Raw genomic sequence first — 16,893 nt, forward strand, 5'->3', positions numbered from 1 at the left:
TGTGTGAGTAGTAGATCTATGCCAGTAGAGGGAAATTAGTGATGTATTTAACAAAAAAACAAAAAATGGAACCTTATTTAATTAGGAAAGTTAGTTAAGAGCAAAGTATTATTTACAATGACTGCCTACCGGGGAGGATCTGCCCCTTAAATGCTCACCTAAAATGACATACCCAAATCTGACTGTGCAGTTAGATGAACAAGAATTTAAGCTTTCTGCCAATATCAGATATGTCTGTCCTGGGAAATTGTATTATTACTTATGTAACTGATGTGAAATGGCTAGCTAGTTAGCGGGGTGCGTGCTAATAGCGTTTCAATCGGTGACGTCACTCGCTCTGAGACCTTGAAGTAGTTGTTCCCCTTGCTCTGCAAGGGCCGTGGCTTTTGTGGAGCGATGGGTAACGATGCTTCGTGGGAGGCAGTTATTATATGGGGAGAGGGTCTCTGGTTTGAGCCCAGGTAGGGGCGAGGAGAGGGATGGAAGCTATACTGTTACACTTACAACCTCATGCTAATCGTATTAGCCTGCGTTAGCTCAACCGTCCGGTGGGGGACCCACCGATCCTGAAGAAGTTTTAACTGCCTTGTTCAGGGGCAGAACAACACATTTTTACCTTGTCAGCTTGGGGATTTGATCCAGCAAACATTCGTTACTGGCCCAACGCTCTAAACACTAGGCTCCAAACACTAGGCTCTAAACACTAGGCTCTAAACACTAGGCTACCTGCCGCATCAGTAAGATTGGATGAAATGTAAGTCACAGAAAAGAAAGGTTGTAGAGGCACCTGCAGAGAAGTATTTGGGTGTACGAGATTTCATATCAGAAGAGTTACAGGGTGTAGAGTTGTGGTTTGCCGTTCTTCCAGGCCCTTTGCCTGAGGTAGGAGTAGATAGGTTTAAGTAGTGGAATTGGGTGGGTTAGATGGTAAGGTATTTGTTTATGATTTCATTTTTTTTCCTTTTCCAAGCCAAGTATAAGGGATTTTATACCCCAGTCTAGTCGGTGGCAGTAACGCAACATGTATTGTATGTTAACCGCCTTTAAACCTAGAAGAAACAATAACAAACAGAAAGTTGGCTTGAATACTGCATTAGTTGACATATCTGTTTACAAAACATAACATATGGCGACATCTGGTGGTGTATTTTGGCTGGGGCTCAAGCAGTGGTGGACGTGGCAATGACGCCAGCATCCGGAAATGACCCGGATTCAAACTTTCATTCCATCAGACTCGGCTTGCTAAAAACATCGACATATCTGTGAAGTCTTGTGGAAGTTCGCGAATAGTAAGTTGAATTTTATAACGTTTATCGAGTAAAACTAGATATATACGTTTGATTTGAGTGGTTATGAGATAAAGTTTTCGTTCTTTTAGAAAACATTCAAGCCACGTCGCTAGGGTTAGCAAAACATCATCAGCTGTGATGGAGTCGACTCTTTAAATAACGTTAGCTTGGAGTAACGAAATAGCTCAATGCCTAAGAACATGTAAATGACAACAGTTTTTTTTCTAGCTAATCTTAGCAATAATTTGATATTGTATTACTGTCATGCTAGTGTCTGGTAACATTTGTTTCTGTTTCAGTGGCAATGTTGGCGATGCTAACATTAGCTAACTTGCTACTAGCTAGCTATTATGTGGGGGGGGGCAAGCTGAATTGCTAAATAAAACCAAGACGTAGTATTGGTAAATATCTAACTAGATAATTAAGTTATTTAGGCAGCGCGGGGCATCGGTGACCACCTAGCAAAATGTAACTTTACTTGAATTAGTTTCTGTTCCTCCTATCAGTACAGATGTGTGTACATTGATTATGTATATGTGAACATCAATGGACACGGATCGACGCCTCGCTGTTAGGAGTTGACGTCAGGAGGTGTAGCGACTTTCCACGGAGCACGGACCATCTCCAGGACACTACCAAGATCATTCAGACCCTTCCTGGTGATATACCTGCACCAGGATGACGTGCAGGGATCGCACCAATGAGTTTCAGTCCGCTTGCAAATCCCTACAGACCAGACAGGTATGTAGGTATGGGAGACCCAAGGGCAGTGATATGTTGAAGTAGCCAAATGATGAGTTTCTTATGCATTTTCCCTCATGTAATCTGGAACAATGATCACTATTTTCATGCTTCTCTCTCGTTCTGCAGAATGGTGTTCAGCCCACCAAGCCGGCCCTTAGTGCTCTCAAGCAACGCAGTGACTTCACCCTCATGGCCAAGTGAGTCCGCCACCAATCTCACCCAAAGAGCCAGCCAACTCATTTACAGAGCACAACTCATTTTCTCAGAGGTGTCGCTGACACTTGTGTGTCTGGTTTGAAGTTTAGTAAATGCCCAGTTGTTGCTGTTAGTTTCTCCATGGTGTTTTGATCACATTGTAGCTCAGTGTGATCTCTTTGGAATGCAGTCTGTTCTTTTCTGTTATCTTACACATCAAATTGTATTGGTTGCATACACATATTTAGCAGATGTTATGGCAGGTCCCGTGAAATGCTTATGTTTCTAGCTCCCGACAGTGGAGTAATACCTAACAATACAAAACACACATCTCAAAAAGAAGAAATATCAGAACGACCAAGGTCAGATTCCGGAATATAAATATATATTTATGCATACAATGGTGTGTATGGACAGTATATGAATAGAAAAAGTGTGTACTGCAGTAGTTATATAGGATGAGCCTTGACTAGAATACAGTATATACATATGAAGTGGGTAAAACAGTATGTGTTCCATGACAATGTACAAGGGGCAGGAGTCTCTAAGGTGCGGGGTAAAGTACCTGCACCTTCATGCAGCTATGTACATGCGTACAATGCAGATTCATTTCACTGTTTTCATGTTTTGGTCTATGACTGATGCCAATCTCCTGTTTTTGAATCCCTCCAGGAGAATAGGAAAAGACTTGAGTAATACGTTTGCTAAACTAGAGAAACTCACTATATGTAAGTATATAGCAATATTTATGTTTTAACATTTCTCATGAATAACAATTTTGAGTAACTTGTTTTGTCAAATTTCTTGATATATGACTGTTTTGACCTTTTTAGTGGCTAAAAGAAAATCTCTATTTGATGACAAGGCAGTGGAGATTGAAGAGTTAACCTACATCATCAAGCAGGTGAGATTTTTTTGTTTCGTTTTTGCTTTGACACAGATTCCATAAAAACAGCCGGCTGTCTCTCGTCATTAACTATAAATGGCAAACATGATGACCAGTCAGTCAGGTGGAATCTCTAGTCAGAGGCAAACTTGTCTGTTTTAGTGGGCGCAGTCTATGTGTAACTGTTCTGTGCCCCGTTTGACTCTCTTCTGTATGTCTCCCACTATTCCCCTCTCAGGACATTAACAGCCTGAACAAGCAGATAGCCCAGCTGCAGGATCTGATTCGTTCACGAGGAGCTCCCAGCGGCAGACACATCCAGACCCATTCCAACACCATCGTCGTCTCCCTGCAGGTCTGACTGCCAGTGCCTCTACTGCGTTATGTAACTGATGTGGATGAGTAAAATGATGTAGCCATATGAAACATGAGGCTTTAATAATCAACAACCAGGTTTTTGTTTTGTTGCAGTCCAAACTGGCATCCATGTCCAATGACTTCAAGTCGGTTCTAGAAGTAAGAACAGAGGTAAGATTCACTGGAACTTCCAGCCCCTGGAACTTTCTGCCATTGAACCTGAAGAATTCTAATAATGCTAGGTTGAGTTTATCGTTCTTTCTCTTTCGTTCTCTTTCAATTTGATTGAAGGGATTTATTGGCGTAGGAAACACATGTTAACATTGCCAAAGCAAGTGAAGTAGATAATAAACAATAAAAATGTACAGTAAACATGATACTCTGTCCCTCTCTGTCCCTAGAACCTGAAGCAGCAGAAGAGCAGGAGAGAACAGTTCTCTCAGCCTCCTGTCTCCTCTTCTTCTCCTCTCCTCGCCAACAACTTCAGTAAGAACACCATGTTTATCTCACCTTCAGCCTCTCATTCCTACACCAGATAACTTCACAAATGTCTCTTGGAATTTCAATCGCCAAGCTTTTATTTTCTATCAACTGACCATCTCCTCTGCCAGAGAGTTCAGTGTTGATGCAGGATGAGTCCAGGAGTATGGGGGGTGAGGTGGCCATCAACATGGACAACCAGTCTAACCCTCTACAGCTCCAGCTCATTGATGAGCAGGTACAAACACTTTATTATCACCTGTATTGTGTCTGTCAGTGTTACTATAATGCTGTTTCTCTGTGGTGTAGGACTCATACATCCAGAGCCGTGCAGACACCATGCAGAACATCGAGAGCACCATCGTAGAGCTGGGTTCCATCTTCCAGCAGCTGGCGCACATGGTGAAGGAGCAGGAGGAGACTGTTCAGAGGTGAGGGATGGAGAGAGACGTGGGGGGGGGGGGCAGAGGAGGAACTTTGAGATGCTTGAGCACTGCCAGAACTTTATCTAAAGCCCTATGTGTTTGTTCCTGTCCTCCCCTGTAGGATTGATGCTAACGTGGAGGACACTCAGCTCAATGTGGACATGGCTCACACAGAGATCCTAAAGTACTTCCAGTCTGTGTCCTCCAACCGCTGGCTTATGGTCAAGATTTTCCTCGTCCTCATCGTCTTCTTCATCGTCTTTGTGGTCTTCCTCGCCTGAGCAGGGAGAAACGACAGAGAAAGAAGGGAATCATGAAGAAGAGAAGGAAGGGGAAGTCTGAGGTTGTGTCACTCCTAGTGTCTCTTCTGATAGGTTGTGTCACTCCTATAAAACAGTAGTCGAGCAATAGTTCAGGCGGGGTCATGCTGTCTGAAATAAGACAATGGGAAAGCTTGGACTGAGATGAGGGGTTGCCACAGCAACAGTGGGAATGGAGTGTTATTGGACGGTTTGGGACTTGAGGTTCAGCAGACCAACAAATTATAGTAGTTCTTCCCCCCACAGAGATTAAGGAAATACCTGTAATGAAAAGGATATTGTATCGAAACACTTTATAGTATGACCAGAATTCTTGTCATTCTGTTCTTTGTTACTTTAGAGACTAAATCATCATAAAACATTTAATCAAAAATTGCTATTTAATGGTTTGATTCTGCAAACTAGTTTTGGTTTTTGGTTAATTTTATTTTATGCCTCGTAGTGTTGATTGGTGGAAAGACAGGAAGGGCTTACTCATTAACTTCCTGTCTGTGAGCACACAAAATACTGGAGTTTTCTTTCTCATATTGTAATTATGTATTCTAGTTTTTGTTCCTCATTATTATCCTCTTATTAAAGAGAGGGACTTTAAGCACTTCTCACTCTATCATTCACACCACGCATGAGTGAAAACATTTTTTGTTTTGTTGGGGGACTTTCAAGCTTTCACGCTTCCTTATTTGCCAAATGGGTACTTTCAATTTCAAAGAAATGTGACAAGACACCTGTAGTATGAGCTGTTGTTTTATGAAGTACAGGAGGGTTAAAGGTGGTTTAACCTGAAGAGGACATTCCCTTCATAGATCCAATCATAAACACAATGTGACGAGTCCTACCCAAACACTTTATAACAAGTTACATAACACTGTTATTGCAGAATGAACAGTTTAGATGATCTGCTTTACCTGCCAGCAAGTCAGCTGGGGTCACTTTGAATACTGTTACCTGTTGTGTGTCCCAAATGCCACTTCCTATACAGTGCACTACTTTGATCAGAGCTTTATGGTCCCTGGACAAAAGTAGTGCACTAAATAGGGAATCGGATGAGTCTCAAATGGCACTTTGTATTGTCACTTGAGAGAAACCCTTATTAACAGGTTATAACAGCTGTTATTAACAGGTGACATGTTGATGGTTCTGACTCGGTATGAAGGGCTGAATGTACACTAGTGAAGTGACTCTCTATCAATCCTCTCTGCAACTGGCCAGTTTGGACCTTACTGCTTTATTGGAGACTGTCCTCTTCCTCTCTCTCTCTCTGAGGACAGACCATTATTTAACGACCAGAACTTTGTTAATAAGGAAACACTCCTATTTCTTCCCTTTTTTTTGCCAAATGCCTTGACTTCTACAGTGTATAAAGTGCTAATATATTGGAAATAAGTGCATATTAAAAAATAACTATGGGGAAGTACAAAAGACATTCTTTACTGAGTAAGAGTATTATAGAAGGTTAATAGAATGAACTTATAGAGTAAGAATCACAACCAAAGGACTGGAACAGTAGTAATGGACACATTGTATTGAATCCACACAAAGTCATTATCAAGGATCTGTTGAAAGATAAGGTTTTATTTGATGCATTCAAAATCAAGTTCATTTTGCATTTCGAGTGTTCACACGTTCAGAAGATGTAATTCACAATAAAAACAATGTTTGAAATATTATGGCATACATCTGCTGGCTAAGCTTGCATTTCCACTCTAGTATATGTTTAATACAGCTGCATCTTTTTGTCTAAAGAGTAAGTGGAAATCTGCTGAGGTGTGAGCTGTCAATGTTGCATGTCTCACCTTGAGACATATTTGACTTCTCGACATTCCTTTCTTTGTCCCATTCCTCCCTTCCTCAATCAATCAGATGTATTTTATAAAGCCCTTTTTACATCAGCAGTTGTCCCTCCCTTTTTCAGCCAAGTGCACTCTGTTCGATGGGGGTGATATCAGGCATGCTCATGCTCCTCCCCTTCCTGGCCGCTCTCGCCACATTCGCTGCTCCCTCCTGCTCCTCCACCTCTTCCTCGTACCAGCTTGACTCCTCCTGCAGGTTGCCGCGCGACCCGCCCAGGGCCCCGCCCCTGATGGGTGCAGGGCGGAACTTGGAGCGGAAGGTTACAAAGGAGAGGCTCTTGCTGCGTTGTTTGTCACAGCCGGCTGACCTCATCCTCATCTCCTCGTTCTCCTCTTCTCCCTCCACACAGTCATGTAGAACCGTGCGGAACAGACGAGCCACCTCGTAAACTTCCGGCTCGGTCTTTGTCACCAGATTCCTGAACCTGGGTAGAGGACAAAGGTAAAAAAGGAGTTTGTTTGATGTTGATAGAGAGATAAAGGTGGACCTGTTGAGAATGATGATTAATCCATCTCCATTATCTACCTGAGACATTCAGGATAAATTGACAAATGACGCAGATGCTAAACTACAGGACTGTTTTTCTAGCACAGACTGGAATATGTTCCGGAATTCTTCCCATGGCATTGAGAAGTATGGCATTGATCCCGCTATGCCCTCCGATGAATCCTCAAACAGGCAAAGCCTCTACAGGACTAAGATTGAATCGTACTACACCGACTCCGATGTTCGTCAGATGTGGCAGGGCTTGCAAACAATTACGAACTACAAAGGGAAGCACAGCCATGAGCTGCCCAGTGATACAAGCCAACCAGACGAGCTAAATAACTTCTATACTCGCTTCGAGGCAAGCAACACTGAAGCATGCATGAGAGCATCAGCTTTTCCTGACAACTGTGTGATCACGCTCTCCGTAGCCGATGTTAGTAAGACGTTTAAACAGGTCAACATTCACAAGGCCGCGGGGCCAGATGGATTACCAGGACGTGTACCCTGAGCATGCTCTGGCCAACTGGCAAGTGTCTTCACTGACATTTTCAACCTGTTCCTGACCGAGTCTGTAATACCAACATGTTTCAAGCAGACCACCATAGTCCCTGTGCCCAAGAACACCAAGGTAACCTGCCTAAATGACTACCAACCAGTAGCACTCACGTCTGTAGACATGAAGTGCTTTGAAAGGCTGGTCATGGCTCACATCAACACCATTATCCCAGAAACCCTAGACCCACTCCAATTTGCATACTGCCCCAACAGCTCCACAGATGATGCAATCTCTATTGCACTCCACACTGCCCTTTCCCACCTGTACAAAAGGAACACCTATGTGAGAATGCTATTCATTGATGACAGCTCAGTGTTCAACACCATAGTGACCTCAAAGCTCATCACTAAGCTAAGGACCCTCGGACTAAACACCTCCCTCTACAACTGGATTCTGGACTTCCTGACGGGCCGCCCCCAGGTGGTAAGGGTAGGTAACAACGCATCCGCCACGCTGATCCTCAACACGGGGGCCCCTCAGGGGTGCGTGCTCAGTCCCCTCCTGAACTCCCTGTTCACCCATGACTGCATGGCCAAGCACGACTCCAACACCATCATTAAGTTTGCCGACGACGCAACAGTGGTAGGCCTGATCACCGACAACGATGAGACAGCCTATAGGGAGGAGGTCAGAGACCTGGCCTCAACGTAACCAAGACTAAGGAGATGATTGTGGACTACAGGAAAAGGAGGACCGAGCATGTCCCCATTCTCATCGATGGGGCTGTAGTGGAGCAGGTTGAGAGCTTCAAGTTCCTTGGTGTCCACATCACCAACAAACTAACACACCAAGACAGTCCTGAAGAGGGCACAACAACGCCTATTCCCCCTCAGAAGACTGAAAATATTTGGCATTGGTCCTCAGATCCTCAAAAAGTTCTACAGATGCACCATTGAGAGCATCCAGACTGGTTGTATCAATGCCTGGTATGGCAACTGCTCGGCCTCCGACCGCAAGGCAGTACATAGGGTAGTGCGTACACCCCAGTACATCACTGGGGCCAAGCTTCCTGCCATCCAGAACCTCTATACCAGGCGGTGTCAGAGGAAGGCCCTAAAAATAGACTGTTCTCTCTGCTACCGCACGGCAAGTGGTACCGGAGCACCAAGTCTAGGTCCAAAAGGCTTCTAAACAGCTTCTACCCCCAAGCTATAATACTCCTGAACAGCTAATCAAATGGCTACCCGGACTATTTGCATTGAACCCCCCCCCCACCCCCATTTTTATGCTGCTGCTACTCTCTATTATCTATGCATAGTCACTTTACTTCTACCTACATGTACATATTACCTCGACTAACCGATGCACATTGACTCTGTACCGGTACCACCTGTATATAGGCTCGCTACTGTTATTTTATTGTTGCTCCTTAATTATTTGCTATTTTCTATTTTTCTTTCTTTTCTTTCTTTCTTTTTTACTTCAGTTTATTTTAAATACTTTCTTAACACTTATTTTTCTTAAAACTGCATTGTTGGTTTAGGGCTTGTAAGTAAGCGTTTCACTGTAAGGTCTACAGCTGTTGTATTTGGCGCATGTGACAAATACAATTTGATTTGATGTGTAGTGTACATACACCTCTCTGACACTAATAAGGTACAAAGTCCCACCTGACAATGACAGGGCCACACTGAGATGGTGGCACCCTGGCACACAGGTCCTGCAGTTCTATCAGATCTTGGGGGGTCAGCTCGTAGGGTTGGTGGGTGGGGGCAGTGGCCAGCCATCTATAATCAGCAGAGGAGGAGCTGCGTCGGCGCCGGCCCTCTTGTGTCACCCTCTCCAGGTGGATACGTTCGGTGCGCTTCACCATGGCACCCAGCTCCAGCATCAGAGTGTTGGTGACTAGTTCTTCTGCAGTACGCTGTCCAGGCACCTTCGGCTCCAGAGAAAACACTGCTGACCAGGGGAACATCTAGGGATGGGACCAATACAAGTTCTTGAAACTGTTTTCATGCTGCAAATTCATGCTATACGATACAGGATATTAATACAAAACATTTTTGAAGTAAATGTTTTATGCATCTTAATTGTTTAAATGTGTTCTTAAATCTTAATCAGATAAGTGCTTCATTCGGTAAAGAAACATACCTGGGGATACTTGATTGAGAGAACTGCAACTACAGGTAATTAGAATCACTGCAACAATGTATTTTTGTCTTATGATGTCCTGCCCTTTTCAAGACACCATGTAAAAGTACATTTACCTGTAGTCAAACAGAAGTTTGATAGCTTACCTTTACAAAATTCTATGAGTCAATTATTGAATAGTCTCTTTGTTTGTTACAAATCCTCTTCTTATCAATATGCAGACAATGACATCATTTCACAGTATAAAAAAATATGTTTCTGTTGTCTTTGGTATGCAACTGGAAAAAATGTAAACTCTTTCACACTGCTAACTGACCACCTTGCTACCTGGAAGGTCCGTGGCAGATAGGTGTGTGTGTTTGTTCGGGATTGACAATGAATGTAATCCTGTATTAAAATACAGAGTGATTGACAGGTATTTTACCTCACAACAGGACTAACCTCATAAGCACACATGGAGGTGTTGCTAGACTTGTCAGTCTGTACATATCCAGTCAGCCAACTAGAGCAGCGTAGCAGCAGGGGGTACCAGCAGTTTTGTTATGTCATCTGTGAATCAAAACAGAGACACTGGACCTTAAATATACAGTAAAACACAAGCAATATCTTCAGCGAGGAATCCTGATTAATGACTCTACTTAGATGCTGGTTGGTAAAGGAAGGGTGTGGGTTTTGTCAATGATACTTGCATTTGATTAAATTGAAATGATAAACCTCCGATAAATGTTTATAGAACCCCTAGACCGATAGTGAGCTGAGTGTGACATTGGCAAGGTATTTCTACTCTTCCTGGAAGACCTAGGCACATATCGGAAAACTACCTCATTAGTGACAAAATAGTCACATCAAAAACTATTATATTTAGATCATGATCATCGTCCTAATAACTCCGATGCAGTTCCAGGTATCGTCGTCTGGATTTGAGCGTAATCTGAGATTAGGTCTGCGCATGAGGTAAAGCCGCCTCAATGCTGAGTAGTGTGGAAACCAAGGGGGGTTAGAGAAGTAACCATATCCCCATATATATATATATATATATATATATATATATATATATAGAGAGAGAGATAAAAGAGAGAGAGATAAAAGAGAGAGAGATAAAAGAGAGAGAGAGATAAGAGAGAGAGAGATAAAAGAGAGAGAGAGATAAGAGAGAGAGAGATAAAAGAGCTAAAAGAGAGAGAGATAAAAGAGAGAGAAAGAAGCAGAAAAGGAGGGAGAGCGAAAGAGAGAGAGAGAGAAAAAAAGGGGGGGACAGAGAGAGGAAGAGAGAGAAAGAAAGAGTGAGGAAGAGAGAGTGACGGCTGGTGGATGAGATTGCTGTAGCCTACTAATGAGTGAGACTGAGTTGGATGGGTGGGTGGATGGGGGTAGGGGGGAGCATCACTCAGATGGCATATACTGGATGACACAGTCATGTTATGTAATCGGGACATGATTGTTATAGTCTGAACATTTCTTTCAGATGCTTGTGTCTTCATATCAAATGTTCAAAAATGTGTTGTCCTTGACCGTGGCAATTTATCAATATGTATCTGTTTCACAAACTAGTCAGTGGGCCTAATATTACAATATGACATAACATGGACAGAATCTGTATCCAGAGATAATGAAGGATCTCTTCATATTTTCTGCAATGATTATAATGTCTGAAATGATTGATAATATAATAACTTGTGGTCGAAGACTAAGGAAAAGCTTAAAACCCCCTCTTGAAAATCTTTCTCTCTATTTATAGTTTCATCATACAGTACAATCTTTCATCGCTAGGTGTCATCCAAGAGGTCTTAATTTCCTCCTCCATTCTGACCACACGTCACTGACCGCCGCATCGTGTCAAATCGTTTTTTGTTGGCTTGGGCTGCATGAGCCTCGCGTTTTTTTTTGCATGCAGTTGTTGAGTTGAAACGCTAGCAGATTTTGAAGCCATCACCAGTCACGCTGCTGCAGAAATACTTCCATTAAACCTATATTCTGCTGCCACCTGTGAAGGAACAAATATGAGCGGATCTGACGTCGCGTTGGAGCATTTGGATTTTTACATCAGTATAAACTGGATCTGGACATATAGTGGGGCAAAAAAGTATTTAGTCAGCCACCAATTGTGCAAGTTCTCCCTCTTAAAAAGATGAGAGAGGCCTGTAATTTTCATCATAGGTACACTTAAACTATGGACAGACAATATGAGAAGAAAAAAAATCCCCAAAATCACATTGTAGGATTTTTAATTAATTAATTTGCAAATTATGGTGGAAAATAAGTATTTGGTCAATAACAAAAGTTTATCTCAATACTTTGTTATATACCCTTTATTGGCAATGACAGAGGTCAAACGTTTTCTGTAAGTCTTCACAAGGTTTTCACACACTGTTGCTGGTATTTTGGCCCATTCCTCCATGCAGATCTCCTCTAGAGAAGTGATGTTTTGGGGCTGTTGCTGGGCAACACAGACTTTCAACTCCCTCCAAAGATTTTCTATGGGGTTGAGATCTGGAGACTGGCAAGGCCACTCCAGGACCTTGAAATGCTTCTTACGAAGCCACTCCTTCGTTGTGTTTGGGATCATTGTCATGTTGAAAGACCCAGCCATGTTTCATCTTCAATGCCCTTGCTGATGGAAGGAGGTTTTCACTCAAAATCTCAAGATACATGGCCCCATTCATTCTTTCCTTTACACGGATCAGTCGTCCTGGTCCCTTTGCAGAGAAACAGCCCCAAAGCATGATGTTTCCATGCTTCACAGTAGGTATGGTGTTCTTTGGATGCAACTCAGCATTCTTTGTCCTCTAAACACGACGAGTTGAGTTTTTACCAAAAAGTTATATTTTGGTTTCATCTGACCATATGACATTCTCTCAATCTTCTTCTGGATCATCCAAATGCTCTCTAGCAAACTTCAGACGGGCCTGGACATGTACTGGCTTAAGCAGGGGGACACGTCTGGAACTGCAGGATTTGAGTCCCTGGCGGCGTAGTGTGTTACTGATGGTAGGCTTTGTTACTTTGGTCCCAGCTCTCTGCAGGTCATTCACTAGGTCCCCCCGTGTGGTCCTGGGATTTTTGCTCACCGTTCTTGTGATCATTTTGACCCCATGGGGTGAGATCTTGTGTGGAGCCCCAGATCGAGGGAGATTATCAGTGGTCTTGTATGTCTTCCATTTCCTAATAATTGCTCCCACAGTTGATTTCTTCAAACTAAGCTGCTTACCTATTGCAGATTCAGTCTTCCCAGCCTGGTGCAGGTCTACAATTTTGTTTCTGGTGTCCTTTGACAGCTCTTTGGTCTTGGCCATAGTGGAGTTTGGAGTGTGACTGTTTGAGGTTGTGGACAGGTGTATTTTATACTGATAACAAGTTCAAACAGGTGCCATTAATACAGGTAACGAGTGGAGGACAGAGGAGCCTCTTAAAGAAGAAGTTACAGGTCTGTGAGAGCCAGAAATCTTGCTTGTTTGTAGGTGACCAAATACTTATTTTCCACCATAATTTGCAAATAAATTCATTAAAAATCCTACAATGTGATTTTCTGGATTTTTTCCCTCATTTTGTCTGTCATAGTTGAAGTGTATCTATGATGAAAATTACAGGCCTCTCTCATCTTTTTAAGTGGGAGAACTTGCACAATTGGTGGCTGACTAAATACTTTTTTGCCCCACTGTAAATGGTAACTCATGTCTACCTGTCTAATGGTTCGTCTGGATTGGCTAATTTTAACTAGCTGGCTGGCAAGATAACCCAGTGTAGGATTGTCAATACTGTCTAGGTGGCTAACGTTTTTTCCTTTCTTTCTACTGTCATTACATATCTAGCTAAAGTAAAGATACATTGATACTAGCTAGCTAGCTTACTATTTGAATATTCAAAACAATGCCATTGAGTGTTACATGGTGTGTTTCAGTGAATCAAACAGACGACAATATTGTCTTACTCCACAGTCCTGATTTCATCCAAGTGGTGGTTGAAGACGAGCGTGACAATCCTGGCTAGAGAACGATTCTGAATATTTTCCTGTCTTGTTCGTCTGAGGGACGTTGCCGCGTCTGAGGGACGTTGCCGCGTCTGAGGGAAGTTGCCTCTCCTAAACACGTTATTATTTATTGTCAAGCAGTATTTCCAAGTAACTTTGTTGCTATGATCAGTTGTAGCTAAATACTGTAAACAGTTTTGAACTTTGAGCTGTGAATTGCACTATGGCCTCTACCTAGAATGAAGGAAGGTTTAAAAACAGCATGTTACTTGGCATACCTTTCATTCGAACCACAATGGGATTGTTGTCACACTAGAGAAAGACTGAAACAATAGTTTTTGCAATGCCAGCCATACATAAGCCAGAGGAGCTGTCTCAACCTTAGGCTCCTCCAAAAGTGAAAACATGCACACGGTGTTGTGTAGAACAATACACATAAGACTAAACACTCATTTAAGTTGGATTTGAATCCAGCATGCCTACTGAAAAGTGGCTTGTCCCTGAAGAAGGCTGTCTGTGTTGTGTTAATGTGCTGGTGGAAACTGACAAGCTTGGTTACGCAGTTGAAACGAAGGCAAGCTGTGAGATAGATTGAAGCATGTTCAGATGTTTCTTTGTCCTATTTGTTCTACTTTATTCAACATCACTGTCTCTTTCTATTCCAGCCTTAACTTCCTGGGGCATATTGGTCTTACCAGGCTGGTTCTCCAGTGTACCCTGGTGTCTGAGAGATCTACCCTGATCGGGAGGCGATGAGCTGGGCAGAGGAGGACTGGACGGTGGGCCTGCCTGGCCGGGCCCTGCAGAAGGTCAAGGAGCTGCAGGTCCAGCAGGAGAGGCTGAACAGAGAGAGACAGCAGAAACAGCTGCAGCTGGACAGCACGCAGACCTCCCTCAACAAACAGACTGTCAAGGTACGAGGCTGGTTCTATGTTAAGTTAAGGTATTGTGTTCAGTTCACGAGGCAGACAAAGTTGTGATCTGAGTTAGGTGATGATTACTGTAGAGAAAGGATATTGAGCTGTAAAACAACAACAATGCAGTACTTTGCTCAGCTGGTTTAATACTCTTAACATGCTTTTCTTCTCATGCTGTAGCCTAAACACCTGTCTGTTGTTGCTTTTAATGCTATGTTGTTGTCATGCCAAGTTGGTTAAAGCAAGAACAGACTGGCACCTAGACTAGTGTGTACTACTACTATGTCAGGAAGTAAATGGTGTTTTTCTGGTGTATTCTTTCCTGGTTTCCTGACATTATTAAGCTGATATCTACCCTCTCTCTGTCTGCTTTTCTCCCTTGCCTCTTCTCTCCGTCTGCCACACTCCTTTACCTCTCTCTCTCCTCTCCATCTCTCCTTTCCTTTCTCCTCCTCTCTCCGTCTGCCCGTCTCCTTTACCTCTCTCTCCTTTCCTTTCTCTTCCTCTCTCCGTCTGCCCGTCTCCTTTACCTCTCCTCTCTCCTCTCCATCTCTCCTTTCCTTTCTCCTCCTCTCTCCGTCTGCCTGTCTCCTTTACCTCTCTCTCCTCTCCATCTCTCCTTTCCTTTCTCCTCTCTCCGTCTGCCCGTCTCCTTTACCTCTCCTCTCTCCTCTCCATCTCTCCTTTCCTTTCTCCTCCTCTCTCCGTCTGCCTGTCTCCTTTACCTCTCTCTCCTCTCCATCTCTCCTTTCCTTTCTCCTCCTCTCTCCATCTGCCCGTCTCCTTTACCTCTCTCCATCTCTCCTTTCCTTTCTCCTCCTCTCTCCGTCTGCCCGTCTCCTTTACCTCTCTCTCTCCTCTCCATCTCTCCTTTCCTTTCTCCTCCTCTCTCCGTCTGCCCGTCTCCTTTACCTCTCTCCATCTCTCCTTTCCTTTCTCCTCCTCTCTCCGTCTGCCCGTCTGCTCTCTACCTCTCCTCTCTTCTTCAGTATGAGGAGGTGCGCGGGGAGCTGCAGTGTGTACAGAGGGAGTTACAGGGGGCTCGTGAGGAGGTGCAGGCAGGTGTCTGTGTGCGGGAGCGTCTCTCTCAGGATCTCCAAGTGAAACACACCCAGGTGTGATCACTGGAGGGACAGCTGGGCTTGGCACGAACTCTCACACACACCCTCGAAAAGGAGGTGAAAAAGTGAGTAGCAGCAGCTATGGACATTTGACTTGCAACATTTTAATTTACTGGACATTTGACATGCAGCATTTTAATTTACTGGACATTTGACATACAGCATTTTAATTTACTGGACATTTGACATGCAGCATTTTAATTTACTGGACATTTGACATGCAGCATTTTAATTTACCGGACATTTGACATGCAACATTTGAATTTACCGGACATTTGACATGCAACATTTGAATTTACCGGACATTTGACATGCAACATTTGAATTTACTGGACATTTGACATGCAACATTTGAATTTACTGGACATTTGACATGCAACATTTGAATTTACTGGACATTTGACATGCAACATTTGAATTTACTGGACATTTGACATGCAGCATTTTAATTTACTGGACATTTGACATGCAGCATTTTAATTTACCGGACATTTGACATGCAGCATTTTAATTTACTGGACATTTGACATGCAGCATTTTAATTTACCGGACATTTGACATGCAACATTTTAATTTACTGGACATTTGACATGCAACATTTTAATTTATTGGACATTTTACATGCAGCATTTTAATTTACCGGACATTTGACATGCAACATTTGAATTTACCGGACATTTGACATGCAACATTTGAATTTACCGGACATTTGACATGCAACATTTGAATTTACTGGACATTTGACATGCAACATTTGAATTTACTGGACATTTGACATGCAACATTTGAATTTACTGGACATTTGACATGCAACATTTGAATTTACTGGACATTTGACATGCAACATTTGAATTTACTGGACATTTGACATGCAACATTTGAATTTACTGGACATTTGACATGCAACATTTTAATTTACCGGACATTTGACATGCAACATTAGAATTTACTGGACATTTGACATGCAACATTTGAATTTACTGGACATTTGACATGCAACATTTGAATTTACTGGACATTTGACATGCAGCATTTTAATTTACTGGACATTTGACATGCAGCATTTTAATTTACCGGACATTTGACATGCAGCATTTGAATTTACCGGACATTTGACATGCAGCATTTTAATTTACCGGACATTTGACATGCAGCATTTGAATTTACCGGACATTTGACATGCAGCATTTGAATTTACCGGACAT

At 42.8% G+C, this 16,893-nt stretch overlaps 3 protein-coding genes across 6 annotated transcripts; 2 read left to right on the top strand and 1 right to left on the bottom strand.

The window, feature by feature from the left end:
• Positions 1-1,181: 1,181 nt before the first annotated feature.
• Positions 1,182-6,360, top strand: LOC115129208 (syntaxin-5-like). The gene is made up of 11 exons (XM_029659315.2): positions 1,182-1,289; positions 1,796-2,030; positions 2,160-2,230; positions 2,901-2,956; positions 3,062-3,132; positions 3,353-3,469; positions 3,586-3,642; positions 3,873-3,957; positions 4,083-4,189; positions 4,261-4,382; positions 4,498-6,360. The coding sequence occupies exons 2-11, from the start codon at positions 1,968-1,970 to the stop codon at positions 4,655-4,657; spliced, it is 909 nt and encodes a 302-aa protein (XP_029515175.1). The 5' UTR covers positions 1,182-1,289; positions 1,796-1,967; the 3' UTR covers positions 4,658-6,360.
• Positions 6,249-15,053, bottom strand: LOC115129215 (protein RD3-like). Of its 4 annotated transcripts, XM_065018447.1 has the most exons (5): positions 14,981-15,053; positions 14,346-14,489; positions 10,125-10,232; positions 9,203-9,507; positions 6,249-6,971 (listed from the first exon to the last, which is right to left on the bottom strand). In XM_065018447.1, exons 3-5 carry the CDS (start codon positions 10,137-10,139, stop codon positions 6,605-6,607), a joined length of 687 nt encoding a protein of 228 aa, XP_064874519.1. In that variant the 5' UTR covers positions 10,140-10,232; positions 14,346-14,489; positions 14,981-15,053; the 3' UTR covers positions 6,249-6,604. The 4 variants fall into 4 exon arrangements, with proteins under 4 accessions (XP_064874519.1, XP_029515185.1, XP_029515186.1 ...); XM_029659325.2 differs by lacking the exon at positions 14,981-15,053 and having other exon boundaries at positions 14,346-14,970; XM_029659326.2 differs by lacking the exons at positions 14,346-14,489; positions 14,981-15,053 and adding an exon at positions 13,612-13,841.
• LOC115129227 (centromere protein F-like) lies at positions 9,311-15,747 on the top strand. Its single transcript, XM_065018449.1, has 3 exons — positions 9,311-9,718; positions 13,619-14,564; positions 15,557-15,747. The coding sequence occupies exons 2-3, from the start codon at positions 14,403-14,405 to the stop codon at positions 15,686-15,688; spliced, it is 294 nt and encodes a 97-aa protein (XP_064874521.1). The 5' UTR covers positions 9,311-9,718; positions 13,619-14,402; the 3' UTR covers positions 15,689-15,747.
• The last annotated feature ends 1,146 nt before the right edge of the window (positions 15,748-16,893 follow it).

Source organism: Oncorhynchus nerka, linkage group LG5 (assembly GCF_034236695.1).
Source record: "Oncorhynchus nerka isolate Pitt River linkage group LG5, Oner_Uvic_2.0, whole genome shotgun sequence".
Classification (NCBI taxonomy): domain Eukaryota; kingdom Metazoa; phylum Chordata; class Actinopteri; order Salmoniformes; family Salmonidae; genus Oncorhynchus; species Oncorhynchus nerka.